The sequence below is a fragment of the Cheilinus undulatus genome, linkage group 8 (genome assembly GCF_018320785.1).
Source record: "Cheilinus undulatus linkage group 8, ASM1832078v1, whole genome shotgun sequence".
NCBI classification, from domain to species: Eukaryota; Metazoa; Chordata; class Actinopteri; order Labriformes; family Labridae; genus Cheilinus; species Cheilinus undulatus.
Genome location: NC_054872.1, coordinates 51,964,374 through 51,987,208, shown reverse-complemented (window position 1 = coordinate 51,987,208; position 22,835 = coordinate 51,964,374). Strand labels below are relative to the sequence as shown.

At 40.2% G+C, this 22,835-nt stretch overlaps 1 protein-coding gene across 3 annotated transcripts in view; it reads right to left on the bottom strand.

The window, feature by feature from the left end:
- LOC121513427 (DENN domain-containing protein 4B-like) overlaps positions 1 to 22,835 on the bottom strand; it is a 68,689-nt gene that overhangs the window by 22,425 nt on the left and 23,429 nt on the right. For 2 of the 3 annotated variants that reach the window (XM_041793181.1, XM_041793180.1), the window contains 5 exons: positions 8,399 to 8,755; positions 1,799 to 2,054; positions 1,128 to 1,197; positions 812 to 981; positions 70 to 311 (listed from right to left, as the gene is read on the bottom strand). In XM_041793181.1, the coding sequence (XP_041649115.1) occupies positions 70 to 311; positions 812 to 981; positions 1,128 to 1,197; positions 1,799 to 2,054; positions 8,399 to 8,736 (1,076 nt within the window). In that variant the 5' untranslated portion in view covers positions 8,737 to 8,755. Of the gene's footprint in view, positions 1 to 69; positions 312 to 811; positions 982 to 1,127; positions 1,198 to 1,798; positions 2,055 to 8,398; positions 8,756 to 18,705; positions 18,724 to 22,835 lie in introns of those variants that run through there. The other variant, XM_041793183.1, reaches the window with a different exon arrangement.

Here is a 22,835-nt window from a genome sequence, read left to right as displayed (position 1 = left end):
CATCAGACACCTTCAGCTCTGAAATAAAGCCCTTAAATGACAGACGGAGGGTAAAAGCGCTGCACTGACTTTTCAAGCGGCAGGACGTGGGGTCCAGAGATGGAGTATCTGTAGACGAAGGTGAGGAACTTTTGAAAGACGGTGAAGAAAGGCCAGTGGGAGAGGACGCAGATGCTCTTCTTCACCTGCAGGCTTCGGTTTGTGATTGGCCGCCGGTCGACCACACTGAGCAGGCCGAGCCTCACGCTCTGCCGCTCCGACAGCAGCTCCCGAGGGAACGACTCGTAGAACTGGATGGCTGCTCCGTAAACCTGCAGGGAGAGAATTCACAACCAGAGAAGTTTTACCTTTGACTCAAACGTGAAACATCCTGTTCTAGCTTTTTTTTAGCTGTTTTGCATCACTGCTGACACAAAATATATAACAGACAGCCTTGTCCCATTCAGTGCTGCAGCAGGTGGCAGTATGCATGTAGCTGTGTGCATATCAAACAGGACGTCTATGGCGTGCACTTGCATTGACATTTTTCCAGACAGTGGAGTCCATCCTGCAACTTTGGCTGTTTTGATTATTTCTGAGATGCCAGTAAAGACTCTCTTCCTACTTTAACATCTACTGCAGCTCAGAGGATGAAAAGAGCTCCTGTTTTTTAAAGAAGCATGAAACATTTAGAAATGCTTTTAACATTTAACTGTCTGGACAGTAATTCCCATGATGTCGTTTTGTAATTCTGTACCACACTAATTATGATATAAGGCAAATGAATTCTCTCTCTTTACTGAAGAAGACATCTGTGTTTATGTTCTCCTACCTTATCCCCTGAGGCAGAGGTGAGGACGAAGGTGGAGAAGACGGGCAGTTGGTATTTTGCGTTCAGAGGCCAGCTCTCCACGGTGACGCCCATCGGCAGACAGAAGACCGGCACCGACTCTGGCAGAGGAAACGCCTCCAGGTCCTCCTCTGGGTACCGACTCAGCAGACCTGCAGCATGAAACGCACCGTCTGATTAATCTTGATTGTATAATTTATCTATCTATGCATACATTTATAGTATATCTCTATATTTTTGTCCTTCTCATCGGGTTCAGATATATTTGAGTGTTTGCAGGAGAATAAGGGACACTCACCGGCCTTGTATACGAGAGCGTTCGCTTTAGCCACGGCTCTCTTGTAGCAAACATACAGAGCTGGACCCCACTGCAGAAAAACAAACACACAACAACTGTTAGGACCTGATCTGCAGATCCTGCCAATAATAAAGATAATACCATACTGTATAGGTTTGTTTCCTTAGAAGAACAAAGTTATATAACTGCAAAGAAAGAACGGAGATGAAGAAAGGAATCTTGTCATGTTCTCTCTAACAGAAATCTCTACATCTTTACACTTAAAAAAAAAAAACTGGCACAATTATGAAAACTCACTTGTCGATATTCAAATGCACTCCTTTGGCAAAATGTTTGAATTTTAAAGAAGCTTTCATGTTTTTATGTCTCTGTTCTCTAAGATAAAATCTTGTTTACTCATTGTTGTTGATTTAAAATCCTGCTTGACTCCTTTTATTACACACAAAGACATTTAATGCAAAAATAAACAGGAAAAGCTGCAGAATGTGGTTTATAAAACAATCATCTTAGGTTAACTAATTTTGCAAGAACAGACTGAGCTTAAAGGATGCTCCAGATTTTGATCTGTTAAATGTAAGTGCTGGGATAAATGATCTAAAATGCCCCAGATTCTCTCCGTTTCATTGTTCAGGAAAACCCACGACTAAAATCAAACACCCCTGTGTCCTCACCATCCCTGTGTTGAGGTTCTTGTCCACCCTGCAGAAGGTGTGAGGTGCCACCTCTCCTTTACTCGGCAGCAGCAGGGCAATGTCAGTGACGCCCAGCGTGTGGAGGCCCTGAGAGTCCAGAGCCCTCCGGTACGTCAGAAACACCCGGTGAGCCGTGGGAGCGCCGCCCGAGCTGAGGCTGGCCGAGCGGCTGTACGGCGTCGTCTCGATGACGTACCATCCCTGCTTCAGCTGCTCCTTCCCCTCATACAGAACCCTGCAGGGACAGAATCATGATTATCAATGCTGTACTGATCCTGAAGGAAAATCTGGTTTATCTTACTGTTATTACACAGAATAAAGCTGAGAGAAATACAGGAATAAAGACAAAAATCACTGTCAGGTGAAGTATTTGCCCCAGAGAAAGTGAGAGAGGGAGGGAGGAGCCAAGCTGGCAGAGGCTCAGTGGTCATATCCTTGGACCAGACAGGCAGAGGATGTTGTCCTTGAGGTTCAGATCTGGCCTGTGACAGTCTCATTACCCTCCTTCTCTAACTGACCGCATTTCTGACTCTAACCCTCTCCTCTGAAAAAAGCATAAAAAGCCAAAAAGTAAACTTTAAAAATAAAGAGGAAAAAAGGAAAATACTCTCATTAGCTGCTTTGTCGGCCTTTTACGTCATTCTTTAACTCCACATCTACCTTCCAATAATCGCTGTCATACAAAGTTTATTCCACAACTGAAGACACTTTATGGTCTCTGTAGTTATGTGAAATAACATTAAATTCTACCACAATTCCAAAAAAGTTTGAATGCTGTGTAAAATGTAAAGAAAACAGAAGTCAATGACTGTCAAATCTCATAAACCCAGATTTATTCACAATAGGACATAAATAACATATCAGACGTTGAAACTGAGACATTTTACCATTTCTGGAAAAATATTAGCGCATTTTGAATTTGATGGCAGCAACACATCTCAAAAAAGTAGGAACAGGACCATGTTTACAAGTGTGTAGCTTCCCCTCTCTTGTCTGATGTATGATTCTAGCTACTCAACAGTCCTGGGTCTTCTGTTTTCTATCGGTTAAAGTTCTGGACCACAGGAAGACCAGTTCAGGACCTGGACTCTTCCCCTGTGAAGCCATGCTGTTGTGATGGATGTGGTTCCATACCATCAGAGATGTAGGCTTTAGAACTGAACCAGGAGAACAAACTGAATACTCTCCTCTTTAGTCCACAGGACATGGCGTCTGTGGTTTCCTCTGACCACAGAACAGTTGTCCATGTTTCCTCAGTCCATGTTAAATGAGCTTTGGTCCAGAGAAGACGGACCATGGTGTTTCTGGATCCTGTTCACATATGGCTTCTTCTCTCCATGATCCAGCTGTCCAACTGTCATTGGTGGATGGCACGGCCAACTGTGTTGACAGACGATGATTTCTGGAATGTTCCTGAGCCCATGCAGTGATTTCAGTACAGAATCATGCCTGTTTTTGATGCAGTGGCCCCTGAGGGCCCCTTCAGCCTTGTCCCTTCTCTCAGAGATTTCTCCAGATTCTCTGAATCTGTTGATGATATTATGGACTATAGATGGAGGGAGACTCAAAGTCTTTCTGAAATTGTTCCATAAACTTTAGACTCTGCTTTTCACAGATTGGTGAACCTCTGCCCATCTTTACTTCTGAGAGACTCTGCCTCTCTAAAATGCTCCTTTCATACCCAGTCATGTGACTCACCTGTTGATAATTAGGCTAATTATTTGCAAAATGCCCCTCCACCTGTTTTTTCGATACTACCACTTACTTTTCCAGCCTTTTGTTTCCCTGCCCCTACTCTTCTGAGATGTGTTGCTGCCATCAAATTCAAAATGAGCATTTTTTTTTCATAAAATGGTCAAATGTCTTAGTTTAACATCTGATATGCTGTTTATGTTCTGTTGTGAATAAATATGGGTTTATAAGATGAGTCGGTGTCCCAACTTTTTTGGAATTGGGCTTGTAAAAGTGTAGAAAACAGGCAAAACTCTCATGTTTGACACCCACAGTAATGAGACTGTTATAACAGAAACTGTGGAGCTCTCTGGGCCAAACTCTTTGTCCTGTTTGCAGTTTAAATGACATCACTATCAAACCTCTGCTGGGTTTTTGCTGTTTCGGTGCTGCAGGTTTTTCCGGACTCCTTCCGCACATCTCCCTCTCTCTCCTGACCCTGAAGGATGAACTATGACGAACCCAATCAGACATTTAGACTCCGGTCTTGTTAAACTGCCCTCAGGAAACCCATTGTGTGCCTCTCTACCTGCTCTCCTCCTGTCAGCGACTCTCCTAAAACGACAGAAAAAAAGGATGTAATCTGATGTCTGCTGCTCTAAGAGGATTTGCCTCATTATCGGCTAACCGGAGCGTAATCCAGAGTAATTAAACGTGTGAATATAAAGAGACAAAAGAAGAGAAATATGTGTGATGAGAGTCCAAAACACGACACAGTCTGCCCACCACTGACAGCGTTACATAATCCTCTGTATTATATAAGATTAAAGCTTTAATACACTCCACATGAGCGACAGGCAGCAGGCCGGAGATGTTCAGTCTTTATATTCACGTTCAAAAATCTCAACTATTGGTAACGTTTCAAACTCCTATTTCTGCTTTAATTTCTGCAGCAGACGGCGAGGGTGGAGACAGAGGGAGGAGGATTATTCTCGGAGCATCACATCATCGTCACATCGGCCAAGTTAAAGGCTGAATGTCAGACACTGAGCCTCTGCTGTCTGAGTTCACTCCTCTGCAGATCTGCACAGCCAGCTCTGTTAAAGACGCATTTGTACCCATGCAACTGAATCTTAACTTTTAAAAACATCCAAAAATTTGTTTCAGTGGTTCCAGCTTCCTTAATGTTGATATCTACTTAGATAATGGGAGCATTCCTTTAAAATAAGTATCAACATAGGGGGATTTTAAACTTTAGAGTCACTGGTTCACCAGTATTCCTGGCTACCATTGCACCAGAAAGACAAAAGAACACTCCAAGCAACTCAGAGAAAAGGTTATTGAAATGTATAATTCAGAGGATGGAGACAAAAACATTTCCAAGTCTGAACATCCCCCAGAGTTCAGTTAAATCCATCCTGAATAAATGAAGGAATATGTCACATGTGTAAATCTGCCTAGATCAGATTGTGGGCGTGGGCTGAGTGGGCGTGCAAGAAGGAGACTAGTGAGAGAGGCCACCAAGACACCTATGACTACTCTGAAGGAGTTCCAAGCTTCAGCAGCTGAGACGGGAGAGACTCTGCAGACAACAACTGCTGGCGAGAGTGGCAAAGAGAAAGACACTGTTGAAGAAAACTCAGATTCAATCTGGACTAGAGTTCACCAAAAGACATGTGGGAGACTCCATGGTCAAGACGCCAAACACGGACATCACCACAAACACACCATCTCCACTGTGGAGCACGGTGGTGGCAACATCATGCTGTGGTGATGCTTCTCAGCAGCCAGCCCTGGAAGGCTTGTGAAGGTAGAGGGGAAAATGAATGTTGCACAAGATAGAAAAAATCCTGGAGGATGACTACTGCTTGGCTGGAGATTAATTTTCCAGTCAGACAATGAGCCGAAGCATCCAGAGAAAGCTACACAGAAATGGTTTAAAGACACCAAGGAGAATGTTTGGGAGTGACTGAGTCAAAGCCCAGGCCTTAATCCAATAAAGAGTTTATAGCTGGACCTGAAAAGGGCTGTTCAAACCTGATCCCTGTACATCCTGACAGAGCTTGAGCAGTTTATCAAAGAAGAATGGAGTAAAATTCCAGAGTCCAGATGTTGAGCCTGATTGAGACCTATCCACACAGACTCAGAGCTGAGACTGCAGACCAAAGAGACTCTGCAGGATTTTACCTTTTTTCTTTAAAAATAGTTAAATATTGTTTAAGACAAGAATCCATTTCTAACTCCTGCAAAGAACAAGCGTATCAAAAATGTGACTTGCCATGCCTGGAGAAACCAATAAGGACATATCAGTCTATACAGCAGGGGTGTCAAACTCAAGGCCCAGGGGCCAAATCCGGCCCGTGGATCGACTATGTCCGGTCCACAAGATCATATCATATCTGTATTCTAACTGGCCCACCAGATTTCCTCCAGTAAAAAAATGTGTATATTTCAACTTGATTATGTTAAATATTCTTGTTAAACCAAAGAACTCTGAAAAAGTAAAGAGTAAGAAAGATTTCATAAAAGTCAAGAATGTGGGGACAAAAATCAATTTGTGTTATTATTTCATATTTTCAGTTTTGCATCTCAAACTAATGATGTTGCCTTTTCATTTCATTCTTTGACCTTTTCAACTCATAATTTGGACTTTGTATATCACATTTTTATCTTTTAGATTCACAATTTTAAATTTCAAGTCATATTTTGACCTTTTCAACTCCTTACGTTGGCTTTTAATCCCATTTGACTTTTAAACTCAAGATTTCAATTTTTTTCTCATATTTTGACATTTTGAATTAATTATGTTTACATTTATATCATATTTTGAACTTTTAGACTCCCAATTTTAAATTATAAGTCATATTTTTAAATTTTCAGTCATCATTTTGAATTCTAGCTCATATTTTTACATCTTCAACTCCTAATTTTTGGCTTTTTAGTCCAATATTTTGACCTATCAGACTCACAATTTAAAATTATAAGTCAAGTTTTTTACTTTTTTAGTCATGATTTTTAATTCTAGCACAGATTTTTACATCTTCAACTCCTAATTTTTGGCTTTTTAGTCCCATATTTTGACCTATCAGACTCACAATTTACAATTATAAGACATATTTTGACTTTTAAACTCATGATTTCAAATTTGATCTCATACCTTTCAAACATTTTATTTCAACTTTCTCCTCATATATTTGCTCTTTAAAAACAATACGTTTCTGTTTTTAATATCGTGTTCTGATCTTTTGAACTAATAAATTGGAATTTTTATCTCAGATTTGAGCCTTTAAACTTATCATTTTTAATTTTTTTTGAATTTCCAAATCATTTATCATCAGTGCTGTTTTTTTCTTCATATTTTATAACTGGTAAAAATGAGGTTGACAGTTTCTGGTTAAATGTTGACCCTGTTAGGCCCTCAGGTTCGACCTAAACCCAGAATGCTGTGACACTAGCAAAGCCTCATTTTTACGCCAAGGCTCAGTTTACTAAAACTTTTTTTTTTTTTTTTTTTTTTTTTTAACCTTTTCTTGTTTGAGTTATTTTATTAGAGTTAAAGATAAAAACCTTATAATGCATTGCTGGATGGGCTTTCTAGTATTTAAAGCACATTTGCATTATTACACAAGCTATTACACACGTTTCTTATGAATCCTTCTTAAAGGGGACATATTTTACCCCCTTTAAGACAGGTTTATTTTGGTCTCAGAGGTCCCTGAAACATGTCTGTGAAGTTTGTTGCTGAAAAAACACTCCAGTATTGATTTCTCCATGTCTGTAAACCCCTCTGTTTTAGCCCTGCTCAGAACGAGCTGTTTCTGTGTCTGCGGCTTTAAATGTCTGACTCCGCCCCTCTCAGGAAAAGGATGTGGCTCTCCTAAACCTCAGGTGCGAAGAGGATCAGGAGAGGAGGGCGAACTTTCTTCTAAGCGGGGAGCACCAACCAGACCTGGGGGCGGGGCTAACTCGCCACATGACATCATGAGGGGAAAATCTGAGAACGGCTTGTTTCAGCACACATTTTCTGAAAGGTGGAGAAAGAGAGGGGGTGGGAGGGGGATTTTTCTGGTTCTTGGGGGGATTGTGGACAGGACAGGGGCACATATTTCTGCTAGAAAAGCCTGAAAAAGTGTTCTTTGCATAATAGTGACCTTTAAATCAAGCATTTTTCTCTACTTAATCTGCAACAAATCCACATAGTGTCACTAACCTCAGTTGAATCTGACTGCATGAAAATGCTGTGGCTTCATTCATTATATACATATACTGAGTGAAAAAAAAAACTCTTTATATTTACTGTAATAAATTGAGACCTATCTGATGTGCACACTTGCACCAAAGCTAAAAAAAAATAGGCTGTAAAAAGCTTTTCTGATAACCTATGTCATAGAGGACTACAGGGGAAAAACAGACCAGGTAATAGAACTTACTTCATTATGGCCTTGATTATCAAAAGTGTAAATCAACAAAAAAGGGGGTTTATAATAAAAATCAGCTATTCAAATTGAGCTAATTTTGGGTGAACAAAGTGTTCAGCCTTTTTAGGTGCAGATTCTCTGGTGGTCATTCAAAAAATCTTTCAATAGCAGCCAGATTATCCAGAAACATCTGCTCCTCTCTAAACAAACAGACCTGGGACCGGTAACAAACTTCAACAAAAAACAAAACATTATCAGCAAATTAAATGTGATGATGCACATTTTACTGCTTATGTGGATCAATTTACACCTGATTCTGCAAACACCACTCTTAAAAAGCAAACTTCTAGTAAGTGGATGGACCTGAAAAGCTACATCAGGCCTTCTCTCTTTTGTAAACACCTTTCTTCGTGTGCAGACTTCCTGCTCCCAGCATGCAAAGCAGCAATGAAAATGAGCAGCAGCTGTGAGAGTGAACAGTCCTTCTCACCCCAGGTCCAGTATGGGCGGCTTGTCCCGTCCTCGGCGGTAGCACAGATACAGGTGAGGGTTGTTGATGAGTCCGGCGCTCAGCTCGGCCGAGTGCCCGCCCAGCGTCCTCTCGATGCAGGTGAAGCCCTCCGGCACCTCCTCTCCGAGGCCCCGGGCAATCACCGCCAGGTCTGTCACCGACTCCACCGCCCGGCCAGACGATGACGAGGAGGAGGAGGACGAAGAGGAGGTGGTGGAGGTCTTTCCATCCTCGTCCAGGGGCCTCCAGGGCCCAGCAGGGTCCAGACCTGCCACTACAAAGTAGTCCACCAGCTGGGGACATTTCTCCTCTGTCATGCCGCCTGTCTGCCCTCCACTGCAGGGAAAAAAACAGAGAGAGAGGTGGGGTTAATTCTCTAAAGGTCACATGTAAATAAATACACAGAGAAGTACGGATGGGGATGGATGAGGAACAGGGAAGGATGCCAGTATTTGTTTTTTTATTTTCTAAGATGAAGTAGTAAGAAAAGTTTATTTCAAATCCAGCAGAAGGCAGCAATGCAACAACTTTGGCTCATTTAAAACAATGAAGGAGAAGAAAGAGGATCAAAATGTGGGCCAAAGGATGAGGGACTTTAAAGGTTACAGCAGTGATACTCAACGTGTGGCTCTACAGCCACATGTGGATCTTTTATGTCTTCATTTTAAATATTATTCCCCCACAAAACATTAAAGGGGAAACTTCCATTTTCACTATTTTTTTTGCCACTTTTCACCCATTTAAGCTACCTTTTGCCATAGACACCCTTTTTCCCCCTTTTCCAATTTTTGCCCCCTTTGTTTTTTTTTAACCATTTTTTTGCCACCTTTATCCCATTTAAGCTTTCAATTGATAATAAACATCCATTTTTTTCTTATGGTTTTGGCCATTTTGCAACTTCTTTTGACACTTGTTCGCTTTTTTTGCCACTTTCATCCCATTTTTGCCCTTTTTTGCCACTTTTTGTCAAAATAAGCTTTCATTTGCCATTAAACACCCATTTTTTCTTATTTTTTGGCTATTTTGCAACTTCCTTTTGCCACTTTTTCCCCATTTTGCCACTTTTTATCCAAATAAGCTATCAACTGCCATGAAACACCCATTTTTCTTATTTTTTTGGCCATTTTGCACTTTCTTTTTGAAACTTTTTCCCCTTGTTGCCATTTTTATCCCATTTTTGCCCTTTATCATTTTTTTTGCCACTTTTCACCCATTTAAGCTATCATTTGCCATTAAACACCCCTTTTTTGCCCCTTTTTGCAACTTCATTTTGACACTTTTTCCCTTTTTTCGCCACTTTTATCCCATTTTTTTGCCACTCTAGACTGTTTTTTGCCCATTTTAGTCACTTTTCATTAATTTTTTGCCACGTTTTTGCCACCTGTAGCTTATTTTTTTGTCACTTCTTTCCCATTTTTGCCACTTTTCACCACTTAGATTGCGGCTCTTGCAAAAGTTGTTTTTCAACAGTTTGTCTCTTTGGTTGAGCAGGGCTAACACTGGGTTACAGACTGATTTTCATACTGCTCACAGAAAGTAAAATCTGCACATCCTACATGGCATTTAGATAGAAATAAAAGGAGCGAAATCCTGCAGAAATCCCAACTAACTGATTCTGGTAACTGGGCCTGTTTGTTAGAAACTTCTGCCTTAAACAAATGAGACTCAACAAACAAATACCTGCACAACCTGTAATATCAGACACAGGCTGATGGAGACAGGAGGCTAACCTGCTGCATGATTATTTGGTTTTACTCAGAATAAAAGTGAAAGTAAGCAACACATGCATCACCAAGTGAAGCAGAGCAACACTGTCCTTGAACACTGTTTATGACAAAGGGAAAATACCCTTTGCCTTTTCTGAAAACTTGTCTGACTTGAAGCAACTTTCACAACACACAGGTTTAAAATATCAAACAGCATCAGAAAGTTTTGGAGCCGGTCCAGGAGATGTTTTAGCCTGCAGCTGAGAAACAGACCGACCCAGCAGCAGCATCATCTCTGAAAGTATTTACGGAGTAGGTGTGTGCACTAGTGCAGGGCAGTTTATTCAGTTTCAACATCAACTTTGTCTTCGATTCTCATGAAAACAGCACCATCAAGGTTCCCAGATTACTGTGCTGTTTTTCCATAGGCAGTCTAGTAGTCATGGGTGATCGTGCACTTCCTTTCTAACTCTCTGCCATTGTGTGATGATGTATTTTATTATTCTGCATTTTGTCTTTGTAATGTTGCATTTGTTTTGTGTGCATTTGGGAAAAGCTCAGCTAGGGACGGGCATTGCAAATTAGCTCTAGCTAAAAATAGGGCTGGGCAATTCCTCACAAATTAGATTAAATCGCAACATGGCCTGCTGCAACTTTCAAATCACAGAAGGTGCAAAATTTCTTTAACCTGAAATTCGTGTCAATATACCAGTTTAAAACCCTTTTTTGCAGCAGAGATATTATGCATTACATATGCATATGCAGTCAATCAAGTGCCATATTTTTAGAAAAAGAAATGAATTTCAGTCCTTTAGGACACACTTCAAGGTTTGAGGATGACCACAGAAACCAACTTTAAAGTTTAAAGAATGTGGATAAATAATGAAACATCTCAACTGACAGGTCTGTTAGTTCTAGGGCTGAACGATTTTGGAAAATAATACAATTGCGATTTTTTTACCCCAATATTGCGATTTGAAATGCGATTATTCTTTAACTCTCTTTTATTCCCAAACAAGGACTGAACAATTCTTTAAAAGTGTCAAATTCTGATGATTTTGACTTGTATTGCAAATTGGATATGAATTATTGCATTGAAGGGTTTTTGTCATTCTCATATTTATTAAGAAAAAAGTTTTAAAAAATGAAGAAAGTAGGTCTTTTTGTAGACTATTTTAAAAAACGGTACCTGTCTGACTGCATACGTCATGCTCAACATCTCTGTTGCAAAAAAAAAAAAAAAAAAGTTTAAAACTGGTATTTGGACACAAATTTTAGGTCAAGGAAATACTGCACTTTGAAAACTGCAGCAGGCCATATTGGGATTTTAACTAATTTTGGATTAATTGCCCAGCCCTAGTTGGTTCAGCCTAAAACTCCATGAATTTGTTTGTATATATGGACAAAATTTACAGTCAGTATATCCTGAAATAAACAGGCAAAATATCTGATGTAAATATCGGTAGAAATTTTGATATCTGCTGAAATTGATACCAGACAGATAATATCATGCATCTCTAACTTTTTCTCAATATCGTCATATTTTGAGATAGTGGATTTTTAAAAATTATTTTAATGAGCTGGAAACTGTAATTATCAAGATAAAGAAAAATAAATATGTCACTTTGCATGAGGTGAATCTTGAATATGTGAAAATTTAACTTTCTGAAGTAAATCGCACGGAAAAAAAAAAAAAACTTTTACATGATATTATTGATGCGCATATTTTTATAGATGCACCTGCAGATCACCTGAGATCCCCCCAGATGTCTGAACTGCTCATCTCACCTCTATAGCTGAGCCTAGATATCCTGTGGGGGGTTCATTTCAACCACTGGTGTCTTTTGTGGGACTTTGAAGTCCCAGAGCTCATGATGACAGGTGAGGGCTGGGACAAATACTGAAAGCTTTGCCCTGCAGCTCAGCTAACGCTCCACTATAACAGATGTAATACTGCTGATGCTGCATCAACATGCCTGTCAGTCACTGAAACAGGTATTAACAGAGCATCTTATACATTTTAACGCACAGAACATGGCGTTACATTCCCTAATCTTCTTGTCATAATAGCCGGTTTCATGCAGATAAAGGAGAGGAGACATACTGATGGTTCCAGAAAGATCCACACATGCAGAGACCCCAGAGGGTGGGACGGATGAGTCAGAGCTCGGAATCTTGTCAGCGAAAGAGAAAAGCAGAAACATCACGTTTTTCTGTTTTAGTTCGACACTCCTTTATGGTTTTTGCCACTGCATTTAGAGCTTCAAATACCTGTTCTATTTCAAAATCCTGCATTTCTTGTTGTCCAGTTTGGAAATGTTCTCTCTAAATTAAGCTTCCTCAAAAGTCGTGTTCCTGCTGATTTCGCTGCTTAAAAAAATCGTATTGTGAGGGAGAAACCACAGAGGGATGAATAAAGTCACATGGGGATAGAGCGGTCGTGGTGGAGTCTATTTACAAAAATCAATATGTGATTAAACTCTGAGAGGACGCCGCGGTGTGAGTGAGCCGAGTTGTGTTTGCAGCGTGTGTTACAAAAATAGGATGCTGGGAGATGCTGAAAGCGCTCTTATGTAAGCGTGAGTGTCCCTTGCCCTCTCTCACCCTCCATCCTCAAACACCGAGGCCGAGGGGGAAACACGACCAGAGAGAGAGAGAGAGAGGGAGAGGGAGAGGGAGAGGGAGAGGGAGAGGGAGAGAGAGAGGGAGAGAGAGAGAGAGAGAGAGAGCGAGCGAGAGGGAGAGGGAGAGAGAGAGAGAGAGAGAAAGAGAGAGAGAGAGAGAGAGAGAGAGAGAGCGAGAGCAAGAGCAAGAGAGAGAGAGATAGAGAGATAGAGAGAAAGAGAGAGAGAGAGAAGGGTAGAGAGGAGAGGATGCAAAAATCACAAAATCTGAGGCCATCCTGCACAAAATATGACCTCTAAATTTTAATACTTTCATATTTCTCTTTACCACATGTCTAAAAATTATACAATCTTTATTATTTCAATGATACAAGTATTGAAAAGGTTTTAAAAAAAGGGCTTTCTGAATTAAATTTTTTTTTGTACATATTTATTTTTTATATTTTTATTATCATTATTATATTTTATTTTTTAATATATATCTTTATTTGGTGTGCTATATGTGAAAAAGGGTTTCAAAAATAGGGTTGACGACTTGGATCTGATTATTTATTATTTATTTATTTATCATTACTATTATTATTATTATTATTATGTTGTATACATCCTTTTTTGTTTTGTTTTTCTGAAAAAAAAAAAAAAAAAAGGAACAGGAAGTCTTGTGGCCAAGTTTTGATGAGGAATGTTCCGGCTCTGTTCTTAATAAAAATGAATAAATAATAAAAAAGGGGCTTTTTGGACTTTAAGGCAGAGTGGTTAGACCAGAGGTCAGCAATTAAAGGTCTCAGAGGTCTGGTTCCACAAAATAAGTGAGTAGTTCATTAAAGACACTGAAAACAACAATAGTTCATGAACAGGAGGTGATCATATAATCATAATGAAAATACTGATTAAAGATATTTTTACCTTGCAGTTAAAATCAGCTTTAGGTAACCTGACAGCTCATGAAAATGACTTGATTCAAATAAAAAGGTCTGATTTTAGAAAAATTAAATAAAACTGTGAACTTTAAAGTTTAAATCTGAGCTGAAATTGGCTGAATAGTGTCACACATCGCTACCATTAAGACAAGAGAACCTGGTCAAGATAAATCACCGTAAATACACAGGTGGTGATAGAAGCGCTTGTCAGAATATTACAGGTATGCACAAGTCCACATAAGACAGCACTTGTGTCCAGATCTGGACCATGGTTTGCTTATAAGTGACTCTGGGGTACGCACAAGTCCACATAAGACAGCACTTGTGTCCAGATCTGGACCATGGTTTGCTTATAAGTGACTCTGGGGTACGCACAAGTCCACATAAGACAGTACTTGGGTCCAGATCCAGACCACAGTTTGCTTATAAGTGACTCTGGGGTATGCACAAGTCCACATAAGACAGCACTTGGGTCCAGATCTGGACCACGGTTTGCTTATAAGTGACTCTGGGGTATGCACAAGTCCACATAAGACAGCACTTGTGTCCAGATCTGGACCACAGTTTGCTTATTAGTGACTTAGAGACGGAAGCTTCTCCTCAGTGGGAATCCCACTCGGAATTTGCGAAAAAGCACCTGAAGGAGCATCTGGAGGAAACCAAGCACCACTCATTACCTGTCCAATGCAATCCCAACAGTGAATCATGGTGGTGGCAGCATCATGCTGTGGGGGTGTTTCTCAGCACTAGGGACTGGCAGACTGGTCAGGGTTGAGGGAAAGCTGAACAGAGCAACCGCAGAGATATCCTCAATGAAAACTGGTTCTACAGGACCTCAGACTGGACCGAAGGTTCACCTTCTATCATGACAATGACCCTAAGACCAGAGTCAGGACTACACAGGAGTGGATTAGGGACTAGGGCTGAACCATTTGGGAAAATAATCGAATTGCAGTTCCCCCAATATTCCAATTTAATATGAAATTACTCCCTAAGTTCCTCATCTTATGTATTTTCCAAGAAACACAATCTATAAATCATTCTTTACTACAACCAGGACAGGATTAGATTAAAGAATTTTGAAAAAATATCTAATTGCGATGATTTTGACCCATATTGCAAATTGAATATGAATTGTTGTGTTGAAGGAGTGATACATTTTCTGTCATTCTCATGCTAAATAAGAAAAATGTGCACAAATGAAGAGAGTAGGATTATTTTTGCAAACTATTCTAAAAAAATGTCACTTTAAATATGCAAAAATTTCCAAAATGCTGTTTCCCCTTGTCCTGATGGGGTACTGAGTGTAGATTAATGAGAATAAAAATGAATTTCTGACTGAATCATCAGGCTGTAGCAGAAGAACTGAGAACAGTGAAGGGGGACTGAATCAGACGGATCAGCAGCAGTAAAATAAGACCACTGAAAGCACATACTTTAGGACTTTTGCCCAATTTTGACTGTTTCCTGATTGTTTTCTTAACTTTGCATAGGCTCCTTCATCTGAACAGTCTTTAAAGTGAAATTAGTCATCGAGGAATATTCCCGGTGTTGATAACTTTTAAAAAGAGGACTTTTTCTTGTCAAACTTTTAATTTCCCTCTCTTCCTTTAAACAGGAGATATTTCATCCAGAGGGAGGACGGTCGCCAGAAGGTGAAAGTGAGAGAAAATGATAAAAAGGACAAAGAGGAGGAAGTGGAAACAGAGAAGGAGATCAGAGGTCTGATGGCAAACAGGAAGAAGACGGGCAGCCTGCTTCCTGTTCGTCGATGACTTCCTGGTGACACACTGATAAAACACAACATCATCTCTGCACCACAGACACAACTCAGCACGTTTGAAGCTCAGTCTAATCCAAGGGTTCTCAACGACCCCAAAACAAAGGTGCCAGAGACCGGGGACCCCCAAAATAAAGGTGGGAGAGACCGGGACCCCTGAAATAAAGGTGCCACAGACCAAGGAGATATATATATATATATATATATATATATAATAAAATATCTCCATTTGTTAAGCATAACAGCCTGTTATCATTTGGTTTTATGGGGGGAAAACCTGTCAGTTGTGTACACAAATGTTTAACTAAAAAAGTGAACTATGATAACAGTTATAAAGTCAGAATAGTTCTGTTTTTTGAAAAACACGAGTGATATTAGTTCAAATTAGTTATAAATATCTTTGCTCACTACATATTAACCCCTGCTTACCCCCAGATGTGCATAAATACATCAAATAAACTTCTTTTGTTAAATCAACAATTGAAAAAAAAAATCAGTTATTATCAGTTATCGGCCATCAGGAGTAGGAAATTATTGGTTATCGGTAATCGGTTCAAAAATATACTTATCATGCATCACTAACTGTCATGGTGGAAGCATTGCCTGATGGTGCCAACAGATGCACTGACAGTCTCACCCATGGTCTCACCAGACGATTGGAAGTCATGTCAGAGGGTGAATATTCCTCTCTTCCTCCCAGCATTGTGAGTATTCTTGCTATAATTCGCTGTCTTTCTCTCTGTTATGCTCTGACTCGGCTCCTTGACCGGGCGTGCGTCTTTCAAACTCTATAAACTCCAAATCTTTGAATAGAAACACACCCAAAAATGCTGCTGGGATTGAAGTTACTCATGTCCGCCATCTCCTGGTGTAAAGTGGTAACAGTGCAGACCTCCACCATTAGCCCTATCTCCCAATAGTACGGAATCCTTAGAAAAATTCCTGGATCCAGATGGTGATCCGGATCAGTCCCAAAATCTAATCAGTCCTTTCTTATGCCATTTCTGACATTTCCTAAAAATTTCATCAAAATCTGTCTATAACTTTTGAGTTATATTGCTAACAAACTAACAAACTAACAAACAAACTAACTAACCAACGAACAAACCCACCCAATCACATAACCTCCTTGGCGGAAGTAAAAAGTGATGGAAAGGGTTTAAAATGGACAAAAATGTGTTTTAAGTGGCAAAAAATGTGCTAAATTGGCAAAATTGGTGTTAAAATGTGATGAAAATTTGTTAACATTTGGTGTAAAGTTGATACAGTGTAATTTTAAAAATATTCTTAGTTTTTTTTAGAGGCATCTGTTGACCCCCTCTCAGTGTCTTGCAACCCCAAAGGGCATCCCGACCCCCATGTTGAGAACCACGGGTCTAATCTACTATTCATCATCATATTTACACCATTCTTATCGGTTTGATGTGAATCAAGCAGTAAATAGACCTCTCAGACTCCCTATATTGATTCATAAGGGGTCAGGAGAATGAAACCAAGTAATGAACACATAAAGAGTCATAAAGGCAAACCTCCTGTCTTTAAAACACCGTCATATCCAAGCAGCACAGTCTATTTCATGCTCTGAGTAGATGTGGAAGTAGGAGGAGGGCTGTTAATGAGTCTAAAACAACAAAAACATCCATAGCAGCAGGACAGAAATGTTAATTCTTTCTTCTTCTCAGTGCATCAGTAAAGCAGTCCCAGGCTTACCCCCCTACTGTACCAGACTGTGCATACACGTGTTTTCTCAGTGAGATGTCTTTATAAAGTTTCTGTTCCTGATGCTGCCGTCCAAAGTGACTCAAAGTGGATGAAATGGCATAAAAGTTCAGTTTCATGTGAAGTTTGAAAATAAGAAGGTCAAAGATCAACGCCCGGCTGTTCTTCTAGGACAGCTGATGTGACAGAAAAAGTCTGATGAAGCAATTTTTCCTCCACTGTTAAGTTTCAGCTCCTCTAACAGTAAACAGCCTCACAGAGTGAACAGACTCTATAGATGCTGGACGTTACCATCAGATCCTCCACTCTGAGTATCAATCAGCTTGATTTATGCCGGTGAACGTTAGCTGCTAATGCTTCTGTGACAGCGTTGGTCTGAGGCAGAGGGAGGGGTCCACTCATACTAAAAGTAACAACAGAAATTCTAGCTGATTTCATCACAATCACTTCCCTTTTCAGTGGAGCAACAATGGAAAGCTCACACACACTCAGCTTTAAATACATAATGGAAAGTCCACAGAAATGCACCAGATTTCCTCACTGATAGAGTTAACTACAGCACAAAAATACATGCTGTACTTCTCTATTTAGCAGCCTTCCTCTGAATTAAAGGACCATTCATACAGGGACAGAAAACCCTCTAAAAACCAAACACTATTGTCCATGCATGATTTAATTTTCCACTGATATTTCAGTCTAAAAAGCACAGGAAGATGCCTCTCTATGCAGAAAATTCTATTCTTAATGTTTATTTTCTGCAACTACTGGCTTTGATTTGACAAAAACATCAGGAGATGCTCATCAGGATGGAGAAATAAGCCGTCCAGCACGCTTCAGCCTTTACGCTTCAGCTTAGGCTGTGGATTTTTTCGAACATGAAACCTAAGTAGACAAAAAAATTGGAGAATTAGCATCACAATACCAACTGCTAGGTGTGCTAAATAAATGGGAGTGAATTAGCCGTGAGCTAAGAGGCTAGCCTCACAGCAAGAAGGTTCCTGGTTCGGTTCCTGGTCAGGGCCTTTCTGTGTGAAGTTTGCGTGTTCCTTGTCTTCCTCCCACCGCCAAAAACTGCTCATTAGGTTAACTGGTGACTCTAAATTGCCCGTAGGTGTGAGTGTGAGCATGCCTGGTTTCTCTCTATATGTCAGCCCTGTGATTGGCCGAGTCCAGGGTGTACCCTACTTCTCTCTCCCAATGCCAGCTGGGATTTGCTCAAGTAAACACAGAAATGCTCGGTCTTGTTTTGACTAAGATATCTGCTGAGAATACTCAACTTTCCATGGACAAATCTAGCGTCTACAGCCTTGAATTCCTCATGTATTAACTTAGATAGCGCCCTGTGTCCTGCTTACGTGTGAGGCTGAGGAAGAGGAGGCAGGAGTGTTAACAGGCTAACAGTTTATCTAATAAATGTACTGTTCCATACAACAAAGAGATGCAAAAATTCCCCCGAAAAGACTAAAAACACCTATAATCCAACACTGAAAGATGACTGATTACAGAGACGCTGGTATGAGAGTATTCAGAGACAGACCTGAGATGATTCCTCCTTCTTCTTCTCACAGATAGACCTTAATGTGTCTGACAATTCAAACCTATTATAACTATTACTGACTTACTACAGCATGTCAGACAACATGGTTCTTAATGAAAGGGAAATTCAAATGTGACGCTGAGCTGTGCCGTCACTGATAACCGCCATGATGTAACGTCAGACTCTTTGTGGGTTTTTTTAGTTTCACTTTTGAATTCAGAGCCTCTGAGGCTTGTTTAGGAAGACTTCTTTCCTTCAGAGTAAACTTGTTCATCTGCCCGTCGTCTGTCTCTTCACTCTTATCTTTGTGGTGAGTTCAAGTGCAGCTTTTAGTGGAGGAAATGTGGTGACACATCAGTCAGGTCTGCTGCAATCAGGCCCTGAAACTCACGTGATCAAGGACACAAAACCAAAAAATTAAAACCACTTCAACCACAATTAGAGATGATCGACAATGACCAAAAATGACACCTTGATATTTTACTGATGAATGGAAATATGCAAAACAAACGATGATCACAGAACCAGAATATTAGCTAATCTTTGATATTATTCTAGTAAACATTATACCGCACTGAAACCTGTCTGATATGACAACTTAGACACCCTACACACCCAACACTGCCTTAATAATGACAATAATTATCAGGCTTTTGATTAATGTTATGGCTCTCACCCAAGAGGAAGTGAGTATCGTCCCGTACGGGCTCGTATAGCCAATTTGATATCAATTGCAATATTGAAGGGATGATAATTTCTCATATTATTCTCATTTTGATGAAGAAAAATAAATACCTGAGCAAGGAAAGTAGGATTTTTGTCAAAAAAAATTTTAAAATTAAAAAGGCACTTGAATGTTTGAATAATGTGTAAAGCATAAAAAGATTGTATCAAACTGGTTGTTTGGACACTGAAAATTGCAGCATGCCAAATTGTAATTTAATCTAATATGCGATTAATTACTCAGCCCTAGTTGACAAGATATGAAGAAGTGGAAAGAAACTAAGGGTGTCAAAATTGCACCAATATGTAAAAATATGCATCATCTGTAAAAGTGGCCAGAAGTTACAAGGAGTAAAGAGTTTCTAAACTGCAGGGGCAAAAACATGTTCACAAAATGTGGAAAAGTGGGTGGAAATGTCAGAGACCCAGGGGAGATTATACTGCACAGGTGCATTGATAACATTTGGAAAAGGGGTGGGAACTGGTAACCAGTGCATGGGTCAAAATTGCACAAATACATTTACAACATTTGGAAAAGTTATTAGAAGTGGCACAGTCAGAGAAATACTGGCAACATTTAGAAACTTTGGAGCAAGAGGCGCTAAAATTGCATGAATTAATTCACAATACTTGAAAAAGTGAGTGGAACAGACACGGAGCTGGGATGTTTATATTGCACAAATATGTTGGCAACATGTGGAGAGGTGGGTGAATGTGGGGGGGGGGGGGTTAAACCTGCTAACAATCGGCAAGTGACTCCTTTTCCATTGCCAGCAGACCCGGATCTGATCGCCAGCAGACGAGCTGCGTGGCTGTTTGTTTTTTCCTCTGGTGCATCAAGCTGATGTCATCACGTTGATGACATCATCATCAGCACACAGACACACAGCTAGGTAAACAACGGAAAGGGGCATGAAAGCCATGGACACGGTGGTCAACTGTTTTCGGTACTTTGTACTTTTGTCCCTCTTTCAAAATTTATACAAACTCAGTGCAGACTGAACGACATTCGAGCGCTGATGATACGAAGGCGGATGGAATTTGTTGCTGAGATGGCAACACACGCTGAGTCAAAAAACAACAATGCTCGTCCCTCAGCTGCCGGCATCCTTTTGTTTCCCCAAGTTACATGCACGATATTATGATGTAGGCACGTTACGCCAAAGTCATCCCGCGTTCACCCGGGTGTGTTGCTCCCGCTGGAGCTGATCGGAGGCGAGCCAATAAAAACCCGTTTCCACTGCAGGGTCAGTCGACGCAGGTCTGAATGCCGATCAGAGCCTTTCCCACTGCTGACAGGAGTGACTGTTGGCATGTTTAAATGTTTTTTTCAGCCAGTGAGAAAGGGGTATAAATTGTGCAAAGGCCTTGACAAGGTGTGGTTAAGTGGGAGGAAGTGGCAAGACTAGGATGTCTCAACTGCACAAATATGTTGACAATATTTGAAAAATGTAAATCTGCAGAAGTGTTATAATAAGACAGACTTTTTAAAGATGTCATGACGCCTCTCTTTTAACTCCTACTTAAGTTTTTTGTCCTTTTTAGGAGTGTTTTCATTTCGCTAAACTCTGAAACATCTCTCTATGCTCACGGTGCTCAGTGTATTTCCATATAAGAGCTTTTTAAATATACTGGGGTGTTGCTGGGGGAAATTGCATGAGGTTTCAGGTAGTTTTTTATTCAAATAGAACCTAAAGAAGAGCAGAAGCACTGAAGTAGTTCCTTTGTTAAAACAAAGAGGAAGTGAAAGAGGCCTGACAGAGGAAGTCTTTCAAAACTTTGTCAAATGAATTTATTAATTCTGCGCACAGCTGCTCAAACCTGCAGCTCATCCGGTTTAAGCTGCGGCTTCCCTTCAAGCATGTCTGCTTTTTAAAGTTTCAGTTTCTATCTCTGCGGCCTCACAGCTTGGTTTCTCTGAGAATTAGAAGTTCCTTCACAGCTGGAACCTTTCTTCAAAAAATAACACTATAATACATATACAATAAAGGTCATGGGTGACTGCATCGCATAGTTAAATAAGGAAACGAGGCAGCAGACGTTCAGGTGCAGCCTAATTAAAACTAACCAAAGCTTCTGACCAGCCTGCATGAAAACCAGCACATCTGCAGGGATGAATTCAGACAAAAGCACAGTCTAGAGCTGCATTTTTATCTACAAGATCTGTTCTTTTGACCCTTTAGAAACACTGCCCTAAAGGGGGGATCAGATCTGTGAGACCTTAGAATTTAGGAAGGTCAAAGTGCAAAAATCTCCCAAAAATGTCTCTGAAAAATGTGAGCAAGAAGGAAGAAATTCCCTCAAGATTTTGAAAGCTTGTTGTCAAAAAGGTCAAGATTACTCTTCAGTTGATGCAGCATTTAACCACCAAAACATAACCTCCTTAAAGCTCATTACTAACCCAACACACTGTCATGATTTCCATTAAACAGCTGTCACTGGGGTGGGGTTCATCCCCAGATCCTAAGACGCTGTATCAGTACAGAAGTCCTACTTTCATGGTGCTTCTGTGGAATATCGATACAGCTGGGTGTCAGTCCTGGCTCTTGTCATGCTTCCAACACTAGCCATCTCCCAGCAGCAGTATTATATTTTATATCATAAATGTGTCTAACATACTCCACCTTGTAAAAGACTGCATGGGCAATATTCAAACAGCTAGGAACACCTTTCCTTGATATGTCACAGCAAGGAACTTTGACCACCTACAGTCCGAAATATCATCAAGAGCAGTGTAACTTAACCCTGCTCAACCAAAGAGCCAAACTGTTGAAAAATAAACTTGCAATAGTCACAATCTAAGTGGTGAAAAGTGGCAATTAAAATAAGTTAAAGGTGGCAAAAGTGGTCAAAAAGTAGCAAATGCTAGGAGAAAAATGGCAAAAATGGGTGGGAAGTGACCAAAAATAAGATGAAGGTGGCAAAAAAATGTCACAAATTGGCAAAAATCTGAAAAAAGGTTGGAAAATGGGTAAAAAAAAGTGGTGTTAAATTGCAAAAGGCATCTTGAATGGGCAAGAAGTGGCAAAAATTGGCAAAAAGGGGCAAACTCTGGGGGTAAAGTGGCAAAAAGGGAAGAAAATAGCAAAAATGGGAGAGAAATGGCAAAAAAATGAGTTACAGGTGGCAAAAAACTAGTAAAAAGTGACTAAACTTGGCAAAAATCTGAAAAAAAGGTGGAAAAATGAGAATTAAGTGGAATTTAACTGCAAAAGGAAATAATAACATATAATTATGTAACATTACAAAACATGAAGCAAATACTGGAACTATTTCTTGAGTGAACCACTGGGCGGAGTGACACAGTGCAGCAGCCATGTCTGGAGTGTAGTTTCGACTTTGCATTTAGCTTTTAAACATCTCCGTCTCGTAATGTTCCATGATTATTTCATAGCATGGTGAATGTG